The sequence below is a fragment of the Buteo buteo genome, chromosome 3, assembly GCF_964188355.1.
Source record: "Buteo buteo chromosome 3, bButBut1.hap1.1, whole genome shotgun sequence".
NCBI lineage: Eukaryota > Metazoa > Chordata > Aves > Accipitriformes > Accipitridae > Buteo > Buteo buteo.
The window spans coordinates 76,508,823-76,527,377 of record NC_134173.1 but is presented as its reverse complement, the minus strand read 5'-3'; the positions used below and the strand labels follow the sequence as shown (position 1 = coordinate 76,527,377).

The 18,555-nt window shown below is 48.5% G+C and overlaps 1 protein-coding gene across 1 annotated transcript; it reads left to right on the top strand.

Annotated features, from left to right (window-relative positions):
* The first annotated feature begins 16,855 nt into the window (after window positions 1-16,855).
* Window positions 16,856-18,070, top strand: ARC (activity regulated cytoskeleton associated protein). Its single transcript, XM_075024409.1, has one exon. The coding sequence runs from the start codon at window positions 16,856-16,858 to the stop codon at window positions 18,068-18,070; it is 1,215 nt and encodes a 404-aa protein (XP_074880510.1).
* The last annotated feature ends 485 nt before the right edge of the window (window positions 18,071-18,555 follow it).

Here is an 18,555-nt window from a genome sequence, read left to right as displayed (position 1 = left end):
GAGGACCGTAGACTTTCTTTGTGACCCATCTCACATCTTTCAGCCCTGTGACGATGCCTTAAATGCTCTTTGGCTTCTTAAAAAGCACCAAGCACCTAGGAAAATAAAATGTGCCCTCCTAGATCAGATCGATGGTCCATCTAGTCCAGTTCTCTGTCTCTGAAAGTGGCACAGTGAGATGCTCCACAGGAGATCATGTGAGTATGGCAGCAGCCCATTCCCCTTGTGCCATATTCAAGAATTTGGAAGGAGCATCTCCACCTGGTCATTTAGCATCTGTCTCTGGATCTATCACCAATGGTTAAGCTTATGTTTAAACACCTGGCCCAAACATCAACTACCAGAGACCAATAAGGCCAACAATTATCAAAGAACTTCGAATGAGGACGGCTGCAGTGGATAAATACGCAGGATAGGAAAAATTCTTACAGCCACATTTTCACTGGTAACACCCCTCCACGCAAGTTTTCTCAGACGCTGGGCTAAGCTGTCACTCCATAGAGCCCACATCATCCATACCCTGTTGGCTCTAAGTGAGTGGGTGACAAGGAGCCATCTGCAGGTTCTCCCTAGGAAAGGGAGACCTGCCAGGTCAGCCTGTGTGGAAGCCTGGCTCACCTGTGACTTAGCTCTGCCGTTCCAGTTGTCCTATTTTTGCTTCACCAGCTTTCTCCTTGTCGAGGAAAGTGACTGCAGAAACCAAAGCAGTTCTGTTTCTCACCAGCTTTCCTCAGACAGGAAGAAATGATCCCAACATGGGAACTGCGGTATTTGACAACCCACTCTGCCTTGCTGGAAATACTGAAGCTTCAGCTGGGTACAAAATTCCTACTGAAAGATGAGCTATGTTACACTTTGCAAATGCTAGCAGTGCTGGTGAAATGATGGGGTGAAGGATCTGATAAAGAACAAGCCTTGAAGGAAGTGCTACACTGCGGTTAAATGTAGAAACTTGAGAAGCTGACTTGGTGGGAAGTTGGCTTATTCAGATGGCGAAACATCACAACTGAAAGTCTCGGGCAAAGTCGTCAGAAGGAAGACTTGTGTTGCCAGTTTAACATGTCATATGGAAGAAGTTGGAAGCTTAGACTTTCCCTCATTGAAGAAAAAGAAATGAAACCTGTCCTTCTGGCTCAATTCAGACCTAAGGGCTGGAGCACCGTAGGCAGCTCTGCTGTGGGGAGGGAATGAAGTGGAAGGAGGAGTGAAGTTGGGATGACTGCTCTGGCAGCTTTGTGGGCAGGTCAAAATTGGAGCTTTTAGCAGATGCCGCTTTTTTGAGCCAGACCTGTGGACACCTCTCCCTACCACACACGTGTCCAGCTCAGTGCTGCACTGTGCAAATGCAGACATTTGGGAAAACTGCTTTGACAGCCTATCCACTGTCATGAAAGAGAGACAGACAGCCACCGTGATCTCCTGCAGGAAAAATACCCTGTCTCTGAGACACTTATTTCCATCAGTGAGCCTTTCCCTGTTTCCATCTCTGTCCCTACTTTGCCCCCCTATGCCAGAAACTTTCTAATAGGTAGCCTTCTACTTCACCTTTGATTTCATTCTGGTGGTTTCCTCAGGTTACTTGTGTGTCTTTGCACCAGGGGGTCTGTAGAATGTGGGCTCCCCATACTCAAAGTTCCCTGTTGTCCTCTTTTAGCTGTCCTCATCCCCCTTGCAAAAACTTCTGATTCATTCACATCTTGAATACTGTCTGCTTTGCTTTGGTGTCTCCATCCCAGGAAAGATGTGAAAAAAACCTAACCAGTGGAAAGGCGTAATAAAGTCACTTCTGCACAGGGAATCGTTGTGTAAACCGTGTTTATTCAGTCTGGAAAAAAGAAAGGGTAAAAGGAAGGGTATTACAGGATCTAGAGAGGAGTCATTAGGGCTTGAGTGCTTATTGCCTCTTCTGATGCAGGAAGTAAGGGCTATCAGTTAAAATGAGCAAGTGCCAAGCTTGCAACAAAGAAAAAGAAGTTTCTTCTCACACTGGTTATCTGTGCAAGTCCCTGACATAGGATATTATAGATCCTCAAAGCGTACAGACATTCAAAAGATGACTGGGCAGATTTATGGAAGAAAAAACTCCAGGAAGAGCTTGCAAAAATGAAACTACCTGCTTTGGTTCATGCAGTGCCTGAGCCACAAATCTCTGGAGATTGGGAGAGTATCTGGTGATATAACACTACATTCTTTTTTCTGTTATTATACTCTTCTATAGGTATTAAATCATAGAAAATGGTGCAGACTGGGTTTTGAGCTAGATGTTCTTCTGTGAGTCTTCTCTGGCACTTCCTTATACTCATGCCCTGGCTTCTTGAGACATCAGGAAGATGTCAGCCTGTTAAACCGTGTTGGCACAATGGGCAGAGATGTGCTGGACGCGTCATTTCATGCCATCAGCCAACTGTTTGATCTACCACTCCCACACAGGTGTTTGAGGCTTTGGCCATGTCAAACAGATGAGAGAAGATCCTTCTGTCCCCACTTTCCCTCCTCCCATTCTTCCAGCTTTCCTATCACTCGAGACTGATCTGCCTGTGCTTTTTAAAATATCCATCTGGCATCACCCAGATGCAGCTTTCAAAAGTTATCGCATTACATCCATGCAGAAAGCTACCACTGAATGCTTCTCCCAAGAGCTGACGTGCCTGGCCGTGTCGAGAGGCACAAAGCTGGCCTTTGTGCGCCAGCGTGGGTTCATCACCCCTTGCTGAGTGCATTCTTTTTTTTTAATGGGGGTCAATGCATCAACCAGATGGAGGTGCAGAGAGGTGACCTTTTCTACCCAACTCAGCACATCAGTTTTGTCATAACTCTTAGTTTTCATTGCAGGCTTCCTGGCACCAAACTATGCCACTGATGGGATTTTGTCCTATTTCTCCAGCTATCTGCACCAGGGGAGTGACAGACGACTGCAGGGTCGAGATGCTATTGCTTTTCACACACTGACTTTGCTCTGATGTGTCAAATAAAGCACATGTTCTTCCTTTAGGTTTCTTGAAATTTTCTGTCTCATTACACTGAGTGGGCTTCTGGTTTACTTGAAAAGCATTTTTAGTGATTATCTCTATTTTGCTGTCGCTATTTTCTCTCCTTTCTCTTTTTCCAGACTTTTCTGAAAATGATCTCATTAAGAACATGGAACTCCTGTTTCTGAAAAAGGTTCCTTGAGGTTTGCAAAGGTCTCCCAGCAGGAAGGTTGCTTGTCTCCATTTTCCCTGCCGTTCAACAGACCCCCAAGTGAGCCCATTAGCAAAAATGGACTGCTTGAAAAAAAAAAAAAAATCTACAAAATATGCAACAGCAGCAGCAATAGCTCTGAAATGTAAGGCTCCAGTAGGCAACAAACTATGTTTGCAAACCTCATCTTTGATGACAGTTTAATATGTTAGGGAAAGAATGAGATAATGGCACAAAGGGGACTGTGGGTGCTTGCTACCTGCTGCAGTAGCTCTAAGGGGACGTACTAAAGAGGATGGAATATGGGGCCTGAGGTAACTCAATTGTTATTCTGGAGAGATAAATGCATCTTTGAAAAACAGAGTTAATGAAGCCCGGCTGCCAAACTATGCCTGTCACGTAGCCCTTTCCTTCTCCCTCCTTAAGTCTGATGTCTAAAAGATGCTGAGATCGTTAGCCCATCCTTTGCAGGGGGGTCACTAAGGGTTCTTTAAAGTTTTCATTTAAGGTTTGGCTCTTAGGAATCCAGGCTATGAATAACAGTGCTGCTGTCCTTATGAGCAGTATCCCAGTGCTTGAAGCCTGTACCTCGGATGGAGGGATGCAGGCTGTGGTCCTGCTGCTGCCTGAGAGAAATTATCTGGATCTGGGTGAATATTTGCAATCTGCCCTGTAGGGAAATACCCACACACTCACTGGTAGGGAGACAGAGCGAGAACAAACCTCAGACCTGTTATTTAAGTTCTCCCCAAGTCTGAATCACTCTTTTCTGAGAAAACTGTGTTTTAATGTTTGCTCTAGTGACTCTGTTATACAGAGAGAGACCTGAGAGATCTTAGATGTATTTCACTCAGAGCGATGGGGCAATGTGGAAAAGCAGAGGTCTGTGTTCATCAAATTCTTGTTTCCAACCAGACAAAGGAAGATATTTGAGGCAGAACTTTCTGAGCCTTAGGGGGGTACCTCAGTTACTGTGCAGAAAAGAGAAGGCGATGGCCATCTCCTTGGTTGTGTCCTGCATGGACCCAGGCTGACCAGACAGCAGGAGAACGCCTAGTCCGAGAGTTTTGTCTTGGAGCTAAGCACTGAGAGACACAAGTCTCGGCCTAGATTTGTTGTGTGCCAATTACTGAATATTGCAGTCCTGCAGTTACGCTCAGCATACAAGTCCTGTTGCTTTTCCAAGGCTTAATAACATCTGCAGATCCCGCTCTGCCTCCGCAAACTCACAATGCACTATGCTTTCCCCAGATCCTTCTTTCAAGATGGATCGCCCACTGCCACTTCAACTCATCAAAACTTCATTTTCAGAAGGATAAACCGAATGCATTCAGGAATCACTTTTTTAATAACTGTCAATAGACCAGAGCAATAAAATGGTTACTAAGGCGGCAGAAAACAAGCAAGAAAACCCTTGTAAAAATAACAGGTGCATTAAAGTGTGTGGGGGTATGTAGGTATATTTGTAAGACAATAATATACAAACCAGGTGGCATATTACCTCATTAGCAATCCACTTCTTGCCAAACTGGGTTTGGTGAGATTCCCTGAGAGGTTTCCTAGAAACTCATAAAATTAGTAGTAAACAACCCTTCTTGGGTGTTGGGAAATATTTCCTGACTCTGCCTAACATCCCAGCCCCCTTCTGAAGTTTTTCTCTGTTTTGCAAAACATCCAGAAGTTATTGGGAGGAAAATCAGGGAACAAAGGAGGGGGAATAAGATGAGTATAGGCAGAATCCACGGTAATCAGCTTCACATTGAAAAACATAAGAATGATTGCTTGGACAGTGATGGTATCTTGATGTATAAATGGGTTTGTTACTTAACTCTGGTGATTCATGCTGTCAAGCACAGGGAAGAGGCAGGTGCCAAATTTTATGCTGGGAAGGAATTTTCTTTCCCAGAACAGATTGGCAGGGAATTTGCAAAGCTGAGGGGTCAATAAAAAGGGCCAGATATTGCTACAACGAACATGTGGACAGGCAGGGGGAACATCCCAAAGCGCAACAGCACTATCGTGTTCCTACCTCACGGTACCAAGCATTCCTCAAAAATCAGTGCACAATCATTTAGCCCTTTCTTCCACACCTCCAGTAGACCTGTAATCCCCAAAGGGATGACTTGGGTGGACTAGGTGAGTAAGACTTCTCTCTTGCTTCCTATGGATGAATACTGGAGCAATGGGTCTTTTCATATTTTTCACATCCTCTATTTCATCCATGTCTCTAAATAAAGCCTAACTGAAGCTACATGAGTCTTAGCTGTTGGGTGTTTGGGGTAGGGTTGTTTTTTTCTTTTGTTTTTAAAAAGTATCTGAAGAACGTGTTCCAGCTGCCTGGAAGGAAAGAGCCAGAAAGAAAAAGAGAACAAAGGAAAACAGTGGAGATATTTAATTGAGATAATTTTAGCTGTTCTAAATGCCATGGGCAATCTGTACAAATATTTGGAGAGAGGAGATGAGGAAGGAAGAAGAAAAAAATTTCTGTGCTGGTCGTTCAGTCCCCAAATTAAGGGGAGGAAGGTGTCTTTTCAGAAATCGAGCCCAACCCTACCTGACAGCTCATGGGTAATTGCCTTTTGAGCCTCTGTGGTCTCCTCTGCACTCTTCCAGACCGCATCACAGACTTATCCAGATCTAACAGGGTCTGACGGGCAAACCCTCTGTGTATGGGGCTGAACAAAGAAATAAGACCCTCTCAGGGTGGGTGAACAGGGGTGGCCAGCCTGGATAATGTGAATTCAGATCCTTTCTTGGTCTGGACCCTTGTGTCTTAGGTGAACACCTGATGGGGCACTTCTGGGTCAGGACAAGACTTGGTCACTCCTTGTGGGATACCTATGCTTTGTGTGTGACTGAATAGGCACAAGCAGGGAGATGGTGTTATCTTTCCTGTGAGATAAGGGTTGCATGGCCTGGGGTATGTATTCCAAGATTTAAGACTGGCAAGTCTATACCTTGGTCTGGCCTGATGGATGTTTGATCAGTCATCCAAAATGGTAAAGCTCTTGCAGAAGATGGCTACTTAGCTATGTGGAAGTTGGAGCTCTGCAGTTGTGAAGAAATCACAATTCATGTCCTAGTTAAGAGAGGGGTGTTTTGAACGTGGTTTTCCACAACTATTGGGAAGGGCATCCTACTCTGGACAATGACAGCCTCCTTGTTAATAATGTAAGTGATAAACATGATTTTAAGACACCACCCGACCCAAACTAGAGCTTTGGGTAGAGGTTGATGTTCAGTCAGCTTCCTGCACAACTTATAGCAGAAACATGGGGGTACCCTGATGACATCGCGTTGCCCTCACAAGACGACATAGCAGGCAAATGGTGCACATCCATTACACGCAAAACTCGGGGAGGGAGTTGGAGGATTTTGGAGAGCAAGCAGTGGATGGGAAGGAGAGGTCTGCTTGTGTTTATCGTGGGGGTCATAAAACTCCGAATTTCAGGGTTTCCCTCTCCTTCACAAACACCCTAACCACTAGCATCACTTCAGAGAGCCTTCCAGGCTCTCAGCAAAGCAGCACTGCAGGCACCCTCTCCCCATCACCGATGCAGAGCCTGGGAGGAGGAAAAATGACTATAACCCTCCCTGGCACAGGCACCACATTTGGGGAGCCATGCCTACAGCATCCCTATTTTAGCAATGCCCCGGGGATGCTGCCGCGGCCCATTTTCACCCACTGCGAAGCTCACCGGGCAGATTGTCTCCCTTCCCTGTTTGCAGGCAGGTGGGGGAAAGGCAGAAGCGTGCGGCAGCTCAGATCTCTCTGGCACACACGCTGCTCATCCCTTTTGTCTGCCCCTCTCCCTGCTCCCACTCACCCCTTCTCCCCCACGCACCCACCCACCTCGGTGTCTCATTCAGGGATGGCTCAGGGTGCTTCAGGTAGCCGCGGGGATGCATACTAACCTCTGCTGGGCTTCTCGTTAAAGAACCCATTAATACGGAGCTGCTGCCTTTCCCTCCCCTTCCTCCCCGCAGCCAGGCTCGACTGCTGAAAAACAGAAAATGGGGGTGTGAGGTGGGAAATCCAGGACCCCGCATCCTCTCCCACAGCACAGGGTTGGCGTTTCTTAGAGAAGGGCAGCGGCAAGGCCACCATCTGTGTCAAGCGGGGAGAAACGGCGGAGATCGGCAAAGAAGTGTTGGCTCAGTTGGCTGGATGCCCCTGCATCTCCCCCCAGATCCTTCCCTCTCTCTCTGTTGCAACATTCCTGCAAGGACCCATGGAGAGCTAAATCCTATTGTGCTGGGATAGAACTGCCACCGCCTCCCCAGCGTCCGCCGGACTGAAATCAGGAGCCCAGCAATACGGCAGCACTGCCTATCCCATCCCCGTAGCCCTAAAGCAGGATATTCTCTCCCTAGCTTATGTTTGAGGGCCATTAAAAAAAATTTCTTCAATTCTTAGGGATCTTTCACTAAAATCAGGCATAAATAACCCTGGCTACAATTGTAGGCTCTGATTTTTCTTTTTTCCCTTTTTAAAATTTTTTCTTCCCCTCCCACCCCCCAATTTTGGCCTTTCTAAGGTTGAAATATCTGTGGGGACAAATATTCCCTTCTCAGCATTCTTCTTTCCAGCTGGGACCAGCTGGCTTGAGAGACACCCCATGATCATATGGGGAGACACTAGCAAGGAAAAAACTGGTGTCAGGATCACTTCTCTCCCAGACGTACGCTGCTTAATCGTCTGTCCTTAAAGTGTGCCTCCTTCCCTGCCCTTGTCCTCCTCATGCTGTCTCAGAGCAGACTGCACCTCATGTGGGACGTGCAGCTCCTGCCCCACGGACCTTCCAGGTCTCAAGCTTTAAATAGACCCTACGTATGCACCTTCACCTAACCCCAATATTTACTGCGTGCTCCCAAATACACACCTTTCTCGGTGCAGAGATGTGAAGTCTTTGCTCCCATGGACCTGGTGATCTCCAGCCTGAGACCACCAAGCAGTTGTGTTCGGTGTGGAGGTAGTGATGTACCAGGGAGCTGTGGCACTGTGCTGAAGTTTTTTTGGGGGAAAGGAAAGTGCCTGGAGAGCTTTACACAGCAACTCACTCCATAGCTTCTGCTAGCCCTGATCTAATATGTCTTTTAGTGATGTTTGGGGCCTCATACACTTAGAAAAAAGAAATTAGTACAGTTTGCTGCTTGCTTCTCACGTTCCTCTGTTTCCCCTGAGCTTCCCTGCTGTCCTTAATTATCCATCTCTCATTTACAGAGATTTTAATAGAAATGGAAAAGCTGGTTGAATTAGGCTGGGATGAGGATGCACTGAATGAGGCTTCCTTCCCTTCAGAAGTGACCTAACATTACCCTTTCTGTTATTAGTGGTGCAGGCTCCCCATTACCACGTGAGGCATCTGTTCTGTTGTTATCTTGAGCCAAGGGGACACAACTCCTGCACTGACTCAAGCTGTGGCTCCCTGTGGCTAGCAGAGATTAGCAACGAAAAGCAAGGATGCTTAGGGGAAATCCTTTGTTAACAACGATGCTTAGGGAGGACAAAAATAAGAGAAATAGCTTAGGAGAAGGAGAAGCAAAAGGAAAAAGCTGGAAAAAGGTAAATCAAGTCACCACTGAGTTATAAAATTGTTAAAAACAGGTGAGCGGTGGCCTAGTTTATGGCTTCATGATTACGATGGCTGTGAGAGCAGCTAGCTGAGAACTGACAGACGTCAGCATACAGAGATCTGGAGACATGGATTTGGCTGGCAACAGCAGCCTGGTGTCCCAGTGTGACCATGAAAAGGGCTGTGTCCCTTTGGTGCCCTTTGCAATACCTTAATGGAGCCCTCTGCGAAGAGCCAGACACACATTCCTGTTAAGAGAGAGGTAGAGCATCCTGTACCCCACGATGGAAGAAGGATGTTCGTGGTCCATGGGCGAGGAAATCACTGTCCAAGCATTACAAGAAACAAGCAAGTAAACAAATGTCCACAAAATGAGTTATAATAATGCATTTAGTGTTTCCTTTACCTTTAGGAATGTCCCAGCACTGAGGAGAACTGGATTGAAACCCTAGTGCCAAATTAGACAGAACATGGCTTCGAACCTGCCTGGGGTGTTGTCCAAAGACAACTACGTGGCCAAATCCTAGCCAGGCTGGGGTAGGCACGTTTGAAAATGCTTTGGGACGTCAGTCTGAAGGAGGGCAAATAAAGCATTTAGGGGGGTTATGTGTGCCTGAAGAGAGAAAAACTGCCCTTGTATTCAGCGAGGCAATAACTGATCCATGGTTCAGGCAGATAAGAATATTTTTGGATGAACAGAAGACTAAGCTATAGACATTTGCGGATTAAGGGATCTGGACCTGAAAACAGAAAAAAAATCCTGCTTAGCATGTCCCCATTATGAATCTAGAGTTCTCTAACGCAGGTTAGGGGCATCAGCCAGAAGGAAGTTAATCAGGAATTTGAGAATGAGGTTAGCACAGAGGTGTCCAAACAAACATGGCTTTTGTTGCTGTTGCACATCCTGGAGGATACCCACAATACTATGTGCAAAGAGGCTTCTGCATCCCCTCCAAATGCGGACCTACTTTCTCTGAGCACTCCTTAGCTTCCTCCGACATTTCCCCTCAAAGGAACAGAGCTGTTGCCACTCACAGGAGGGGTAGGACTATGTAATATAAAGGAGAAAAGGGGTTGTGGTGGATTCTCCATGGGACTGTGACTAGCTACTAACAACCACAGCAAGGCAATAGTTCTGTTATGGCCTCTCCTCCTCTGAAAGGCATGCAGGAGGACACAGTGGCTGAGCGTTAGGTTTGTGTGGAGGAGAGAGGCCAGCAGCAGGTGAAGTCAAGCTTGCCAAAGGAATCTCCCATTGCTTCCACCTCCCCACAGCCAGTAGCAGGGAGTCTGCAGCTTGGCAATCTTCCCATGAGCCAGTCCAGCTTCACGGATGAAAAAACCAGGCTCCCACCACCCCTAATGCCCTTCCCACACGCCCTAGTCCAGGAGAAAAAAAATCTGTATAGGTACTGTGAAAGTGAAGGAGGTGCTTAACACCATCTCACCCCATGGGAACAGCATGATATCTTTGAGGAGCAGCTAAGCTATGGGGCAGTCTGAGCCACTTGCTCCTCATCATGTGAGTGACCGGTCCTGCCAAAGATACTGGGGCTGCCCAGCTTCCCCTGGCTCACCATATGACCACGGGTATGGTTTGAGGACATGGCAATCTGCCACCAAAAAGAGCAACGTCCCATTTTCCATGTGTGACTGTGGTCTTCCAGTGCTCCTCTACCATCGCCACCGGACCTCATCTCCCCCTGCCCTGAAGTTGTTAACATTAAACCTAGATAGAAATGATAAAGCAGAGCCAGGGCTGCAGTGGAGGGTGGGACTGGCTCCGTGGACTGCAGATAATCCTTGGATCAGCATAGGCGCATCATCCTGGCAGACAGCGAGGAACACAGCTCTCCTGGACCGGTGGGCCTCTGTCAGCCAAGCCACACCAGGAGATGAACCAGGGCTGCGTGCTTCACAGCCACCCCACTGCTTTTCCTTATTTAGCAGACCTGTGATTTTCACTGTTTACTGCTGAGGAGGAGTAAAAAAAGCACTAAATTCAGAAACTTTTACTAGAACACTTAGAGGGGCATCCTAAAGGGGGGGCAGGTGGGGGAAGAGTCAAGTGTGTGGCCAGACGTGGGCCAGATTCAGGTCTCAGCCATGTGGTGTAAAGGCAGATGAAATTTCATAAACCAGGTATGAATCAGGCCCTTCGACATGGGGCTTGCTTGTTTTGCTAGCAACCAGTATACTCTACTAGCCCATGAGTGATGTGCACAGGAGGAAAATGAAGTTCATTTGGAGATGTCTTTCTATTTGTGTTGACCTCATGAGGGTCGTAACAGCCAACACCAGAGTTCAGGTTATTGCTGTGAAAAATACTGACACTTCTTTTTGACTTTCTTGATTTAGCCTCAGGCAGGCTTGAGGAGGCAAATGCAGCACAAGAGGCACTCATTAACATTTCCTCTGCCCAGTGAGGAAATGAAAATAACAAACATCCCATTAAATAAGGGCAGAAAAAAACCTATAAAATACAGAAGATATTTTTAGTCTGAAAACAAAGCACTCTATCTTCCCCACAAAGTAAGGCTTTTCAGATGAAAAGAAAAAAAGGAGAGAACTTGCAGGCTCCTCTGCACCAGAAGGAGTGGCACTAATAATAATAATCATTATTATGATTTTTGTTAATATTGATAGTGGGCTGACCTCAGTTTCCCACTTGCTTCCCCACCCTCCCAGCAAGTGACGTGTGGGCCCCAGCCGTGGAGGACAACGGGTGGCCGGGAACAATACAGCCACTGACGCGAACCGTGTTTTGAATGCGAAACTCTGCGTTGTGAGTGCCAGCTTCAATGCAATAAACTGTTCCGGTGCTGGAGCTGGATGAATAGAGACGTATGGTGTAAATTAAATGTGTTATTCTTTTTATCCTTCTTTTTTTTTTTTTTTTTTTTAGTATAGATTAAAAAGCCCAACAACTTGGTTTCTCTTAATTTTATTTCCTTCTTGAGGATTTTGTTACTAAACAAATGACTGGCCAGCTTTGTTTGGTAACCTATAGGAGAATCAATAAGGATTGAAAGGGCATGGAGGCAGAGGGAAGGGACTGCGGTTTCTTTTTTTTTTTTTTTCCTTTTCTTTTTTCTTGTAGAAGGAGGAAGCAATTGTGGAAGTGAAAGGGAAAATTCTAGCAAAGCAGATATAGGATAAAACACAAAATCCCTTGTTCACCAGTAGAAAAAATTAGTTCCTGCAAGACTATGGGCTTAATTGCACCCTGGCCTTCAGACTTCTAACTTCAGGCACTTCATAGAGTCTTTGGTGAAAGATGGGGCCCTCCAGACAGTGATTCAGAGAAGGAACACAATGCACATCACAGTGCATAATTGGGGAGGGACCCTGGCATCACAGTAGGGTAATACAGCATCTAGCAGAGCTCTTCCAAGCACAAGCCACTAAAACACAGCACAACTCGGCTGCACCATAAACTTTCCCAAGCCCTGGGATCTCCCCCTTCTCACTCATCCACCGGGTTCACCTGGCTCACAGCACAAGCTCATTTCCAAGAAGCGGCATGTCTTGCCATAATGTAGAATTGAGGAAAACACTCATCCGGATGAGGCGGCAAAGGGACGACAACCAAAAAAAAAAAAAAAAACAACCCAGATCCCATTAAGTCTGCTCTAAGGTGAGATGTGGCAAAAGCCCGCATCCCGAATGGCTGCAAGGATGGAGTGCCACCAGGCTCTGGTGCATCGTGTCCTTGGCAAAACACTGTTGTGACAGCACCGGGGAAGGTGCCAGTGCTGGCTATGACTCAGTGTCCCCTTCATCTGGTCCCCGTCGTGGGGGTTTTCTGTTGCTGCTCGCTGCCACATGCTCCTTTTGTCTGCCTGTAATTAGTCTGTTGGCTTTTCTCTTTCTCTCTCCCCCTTTTTTTTGAGGGTCTGATCCTTATCTACTGTGGTTTAAAACTGTTCAGGAAGCTCTAGGGAGACAACCCACGTTGACACCATCCCTGCTGAGCTATGAGATGTGGCTTTTGCTGTTTTCTCTCCCATCTTTGCTCCTGCTTAGCTGTTTTGGAGGAAACTACCCCTGCTCACCCATCACCTTTTTTCTTCCTCCCTCCTACTCACTTCCCACCTCCCTTTCTGCTCTTCTTGCCCCCCCGTCTCATCTTGGACCTCATAATGCCACCCAGAAGAGCACACGTCCTGCAGCCTCCTCCATCCATCCCATTGCCAGCTCCCCTGCGGCCAGGCAGCTAATTGCAACAGAAGTCTGGCTGCCTCTTTGTGAAGCCCTGAGATAAAGCCGCTGTGCTTATGAAAGCCTCCTCCCCAGCCTGCCCCAGTCCGTGGCTCCTGTCCTTCCATGCCCGTCTGTCTGTCTGTGCCCGGAAATTGTCTGTCTGCCTCAAATTACCTCTGTCAGCTCCCAGCACTCTACGTCTCCCTCCTCCCTTCGCTTCCGGCTCCCCTCTCTCCTCCTCCTCTACCCACGCACCTTACTTTAATTAGAAATACAATGAAAATGCTTATCACTATGTCTTAATCAGCAAGTCATTCCCCAGCAGGTCCAGAAGGAAAAACCCCGTTCCTCCTCGCCTCCCCTGTCTCCCCCGCCACCTCCACAGAAGAAGAGCACGCAGATTAGGAGGAGAGCTCGGCGGAAAAGTTGCTGAATGAGATGAACCTAGAGAGCTGGGCAAGCTGGAGGAAAAGGCGAACAGAAACCTTATGATATTCAACAAGGACAGATTCTGTGCCTGGGAAGAAAGAGTCGCTGGCAGCGACTGGCTGGCAGTAATGGACCTGGGAGTGCTGGGGGACAGCAGGCTGAGTAGGTATGATCCAGCAGTGTCCTGGCAGCAAAAAAAAGTATTCTGGACTGTGAGAGCATAAGTACAGCCAGGACGTCAATGGAAGTGATTATCCTCCTCTATTGGGGATGTATTAGACCATATCTAGCTGCTGCAACCATGTTTGGGCCCCATAATACAAGACATTGATCAACTGGAGTGAGTTCAGCACGGTCTGTTGAGGCGGTCAGGGCTAAAGCACATGCCTGGTGCCTGGTGTGGGACTAGGGCTTGTCCAGTCTGGAGAAGCGATGGCACTGGGGGGACCTAACAGCAGTGTCCCGTACCTGTGGGGAGGTTATCAGGGAGGTAGAGCCAAGCTCTTGGTACAGGTGGCTGGTGAGAGGACAAGAGACATTGGGTATAAATTGAAACAAGACACTCCATCTGGGTATAAGGAAAAAAGTTTTTCCCTCTGAGGACAGTCATGCAGTGGAGCAGGTTGCCCAAAGAGGGTGGTACAATCCCCATCCCTGGGGTTTTCAATATCTGAAACATGAACTACCTCATCTGACCCAGTAGCTGACTCAACTTAGAGTAGGAGATTGAGCTAGAAACCTCCTGAGGTCCCTTCCAACCTTAATAATCCTGAGATCCTATTACCAGACCTAAGTGCTAAATGAGGCCATTCAGACTGATGAATCCCACACACACTGAAAACTACGGGAGAAGGAGAGAGAGGTAGCAGGGTCTGGAAAGAGACAGATTTGGTGGAGTCGGTTTTATAGCCAGTTCATCCCAGACTCTGGCATTTGATGGGACAAGATGAGGTTGAAACCAGGTCACCTTGTTAAGTTAAATCCAGGCTATAACCTGTCCACATCCACTGGCAATCTCCTAAGGACCATTTCTGGTGATCCAGGGTAAAAAACTTTCTGGAGAATATCTTTGCACTAATCCAGAGATGCAGAGATTGCACAGTCTCTCCCAATTCATGTGATCTCTTACTGGCAATGCAGGTTTAAGGCAGACTCTCTGGGGTATAGAAACTGCAGCATAAAAGGCTCCAGATCTGTCCCAAACCCTCAGATGATTGACATTTAACCCTTTCTAAACACAAACACAGATGCACAAAAATCTCATGCTTAGGAAAGCTGGATGAAAGCAGAGAAGCCAGGCAGAGGGCATGGCTCTCTGCCAGTCATATCACTATCATGATACGTGTGGGGGATAAAGTGGCATTGGGAGGGTCTGCTGGATCAGGAATCCTGCATTTACACCCTTAGGCTTTTGTGCCCTTCCCCATCACCGTCACTCCCCACCTTCAGCTAAACCATGCAGCCCTTCTATGTCAGCTTGCTGCTGCCTTAAATAACCCTCCCGTTTCCCAAAAGCCGTATGGCAGTAGTGTTTGTCCATGTGCCATCGCCTGGTAGGGACCAGAGGCGTGCTTTCCTGCAACACATGGATATGGGGGGTAAAGGGACTCCTGCCTCCTGTCCTTCATGCCCTTTAGCTTCACCACTGCCTGTTTGCTCCAAGGAGACTCTGCTTTAACCAAATGCGTGGGGTCACCCAGACCTCCTTTCAGCAGGACTTCACTGAAAAACCATCCGTCTCCTCCGCGTTTCACTTTTCCCAGGCTGGCTGCGGTCCCACCAAAGAAACACATGGCCAGGAGCCGCGGGAGTGGGGGATCCATCCTAAGCCCCCCCTTGGCACACTGCCCACCACCCTGAGCGGAGGCAAGACACCTCCCTGCTGCCAACAGGCTTGAACCCCTTTTTTAGGTGATATTTCATGAATCAGCATCCCACTGCCTCCGGCCACTGTCACTGGGAAAGGATGAGAAGCCCCACGATGTCCTCAGTACCTCTCTGAGTGTGTTCCGGTGGGGAAATCTCTCGGATTAGGGAATCCTTTATCTCTGGCTTATATAAGACCCGGGGACTCCTTTTATGGTTGGCTTTTCCTGCTTTGTCAAGAGCAAAGAACAAATGTAGCTTCATCTACACTTGTGGGTTGGCTAACTGATTAAGCATCTGATTCAAGTTCAGTACAGAACAGGCTTTTGATGGGCGGATTTAATTTGGTGTAAAAACCAGGATGCCTTCCCCCTCCCTTACCGAATATTCCCAAGATAGCGGTTGGTCTGGTGCAATTAAGCAGTGGGGATGACTCCCACTTACCAATCCTTTAGAAAGTCCAAAGTGCTCCAATTTGTACTGAAGCGGCTCCTTTGAGTGTCGTCCCCCCCCCTTTCCCCCGTCCTCTTTTCTTTTTCTTTTCTCTCCCCCCCCATTTTTCCTGCTGATTTATCACCATTTCCAAGCATTTGCATTAAAAGTGAGCTCACTCTGTGTGTGTGTGTGTGTGCGTGCGCGCGCGCGCACACATGTGAGGGTGTGCGGGGGGCCGGTGGGCGTCTGTCTTCGTGTGACACACTGAATTCCTCCTCATCTCCCCCTCTGCGAGTCCTGCCAGGGGAAGCATGCTAATGATGACCTTGCTGAGTAAATAGTTGTGGAATGAATAAGTGTTTTTCCTGCAATCTGAAAGGCGGAAGGTGCGATTACTCATCCATCTATCCAACTGTCTCCAGCACCTTTCAAGCGCTTCTCGCGTCGAGTCTGGGGGCGTGCGTGAGGGGGTGGGAAGCGAGGGGAGGCTGCCAAGATCTGGGTTGCCACAGACACCGGCTTCGTTTTTCCTCCAATAAACGCCGCACTGAGAGTGCGAGAGGAGGCAGGGCACCACCCACATGTTGAGCTGTGTGGGGTATAAGTAGATGGAAGAGCCTGGACTAGTGGCAGTTCAGACAGGGAAGAGAAGCAGCTCTTTGCATCTCTAGTGAAAGCGTCTTTGACTCGCCAAGTTTACCAGAGGAGAAATCACCGGGATTTTTTTGCAGCAGCTTCCAGCTTCTGTGTGCATCTCTGTGTGTTTTTTTCTCCAGCGGGGACTCTCCACCGTTCAAGATTCTCAGCTCCGGGTGAGCAGGTAGCGGGCACGCGTGCGGGGCTGGATGTTTTAGCCAACTCCTCCCCTTCTTCCTGGAGGATCCTGGCTCTCTCTGGGACACCCTGAGCACGTGAGACCGGCGTTTCCAGCTGTGCACCGGGAGAAATTTGCCTACAACTCTCTCTGGAATCCACAAGGACCGAACAGCTCGCTCTGCGGTGATATCTGATTTGGTTGTGTTTGTGTCGAACAGTCTTTCGAGGGGGGTTTAGAAGTCTCTGTGTGTCTTTCGGGAAGTGTTGTGGTGGGGTTTTTGGGAGCCAGCTCTAGCGCCAGGGCTTAGAACCCAGTTCTTTCCGTGTTTGACACTCGCACGGTTGGAGCCATGCAGCTGGATAATGTCACCAATGCGGGCATCCACTCCTTTCAGGGGCACCGTGGAGTTGCCAACAAGCCCAATGTGATCCTGCAGATAGGGAAATGCAGGGCAGAGATGTTGGAGCACGTCAGGAGGACCCACCGGCACCTCCTCTCTGAGGTCTCCAAGCAGGTGGAGCGCGAGCTGAAAGGCTTGCAGAAATCAGTGGGGAAGTTAGAAAATAACTTAGAAGACCATGTCCCAACTGATAACCAAAGATGGAAAAAGTCCATCAAGGCCTGCCTGGCCAGATGCCAGGAAACCATTGCCCATCTGGAGAGGTGGGTCAAGAGAGAGATGAATGTTTGGAAGGAGGTCTTTTTCCGTCTGGAAAAGTGGGCCGACCGTCTGGAGTCCATGGGAGGCAAATATTGCCCTGGGGACCATGGCAAGCAGACTGTGTCTGTTGGGGTGGGCGGCCCAGAGATAAGGCCGAGTGAGGGGGAGATTTATGATTATGCCCTTGATATGAGCCAAATGTATGCGCTGACCCCTCCTCCTGGGGAGGTGCCCAGCATCCCCCAGGCCCACGATTCCTACCAGTGGGTCTCCGTGTCAGAGGATGCTCCAGCCTCCCCAGTGGAGACCCAGGTCTTTGAGGATCCCCGGGAGTTCTTGAGCCACTTGGAGGAATACTTAAAGCAGGTGGGTGGAACAGAGGAGTACTGGCTGTCTCAGATCCAAAACCACATGAACGGCCCGGCTAAAAAGTGGTGGGAATACAAGCAGGACTCTGTCAAAAACTGGGTCGAGTTCAAGAAGGAGTTCCTGCAGTACAGCGAGGGGACTCTGACTAGGGATGCTATCAAAAGGGAGCTGGATTTGCCCCAGAAAGAGGGGGAGCCCCTGGACCAGTTCCTTTGGCGCAAGAGAGACTTGTACCAGACCCTCTATGTTGATGCAGATGAGGAGGAAATTATCCAGTATGTGGTAGGCACCCTCCAGCCCAAACTGAAGCGCTTCTTGAGTTACCCCTTGCCCAAGACCTTAGAGCAGCTTATCCAAAGAGGGAAGGAAGTCCAAGGCAACATGGACCACTCGGAGGAGCCCAGCCCACAGAGGACCCCTGAGATTCAATCAGGAGATTCTGTGGACAGCGTGCCTCCTTCCACCACTGCCAGTCCCGTGCCGAGCAATGGGACTCAACCCGAGCCCCCGAGCCCACCAGCTACTGTCATATGAGCGAGTCCAAGGGAGGCATCGGTCTGGGTTACATGAAAGGGAGAAGGGGGCATATTTAGGAAGCTTCTCCTTGGAGAGAGGTTCTGGCTGAGACGAGACATGAGGTGTGCTCGGTCCAACAGCCCATAGCAGAGGAATCCACTTTGCTTGTGGGGGGAGGGAGGCAATGGGGGAGAGGCACCTTAGGACGTGGTTGCCCACCTCACCTGAGCCATGCAATATGGTGGTGCTGGAGATCCTCGCTTGCACCACTGTGGGGAACGGACAATTTTATGAGATCCCTGACAAGAAACTAGAGACAATTCCCAACTTCAGAGGCAGCCGCACAGCACTGGCGGCTTTCAAGGACTTCACACGAGCGCAGCAATTGGCTGAGGGTTCCTACCCATCTGGATCTCTCCTTCTCCTTCTCTCCTCCCTCTTCTGAAGAGGTGTCCCTGTCCTGAGGAGATGCCTTTCCTTTGACCCTTGCCCATTTCTGATTT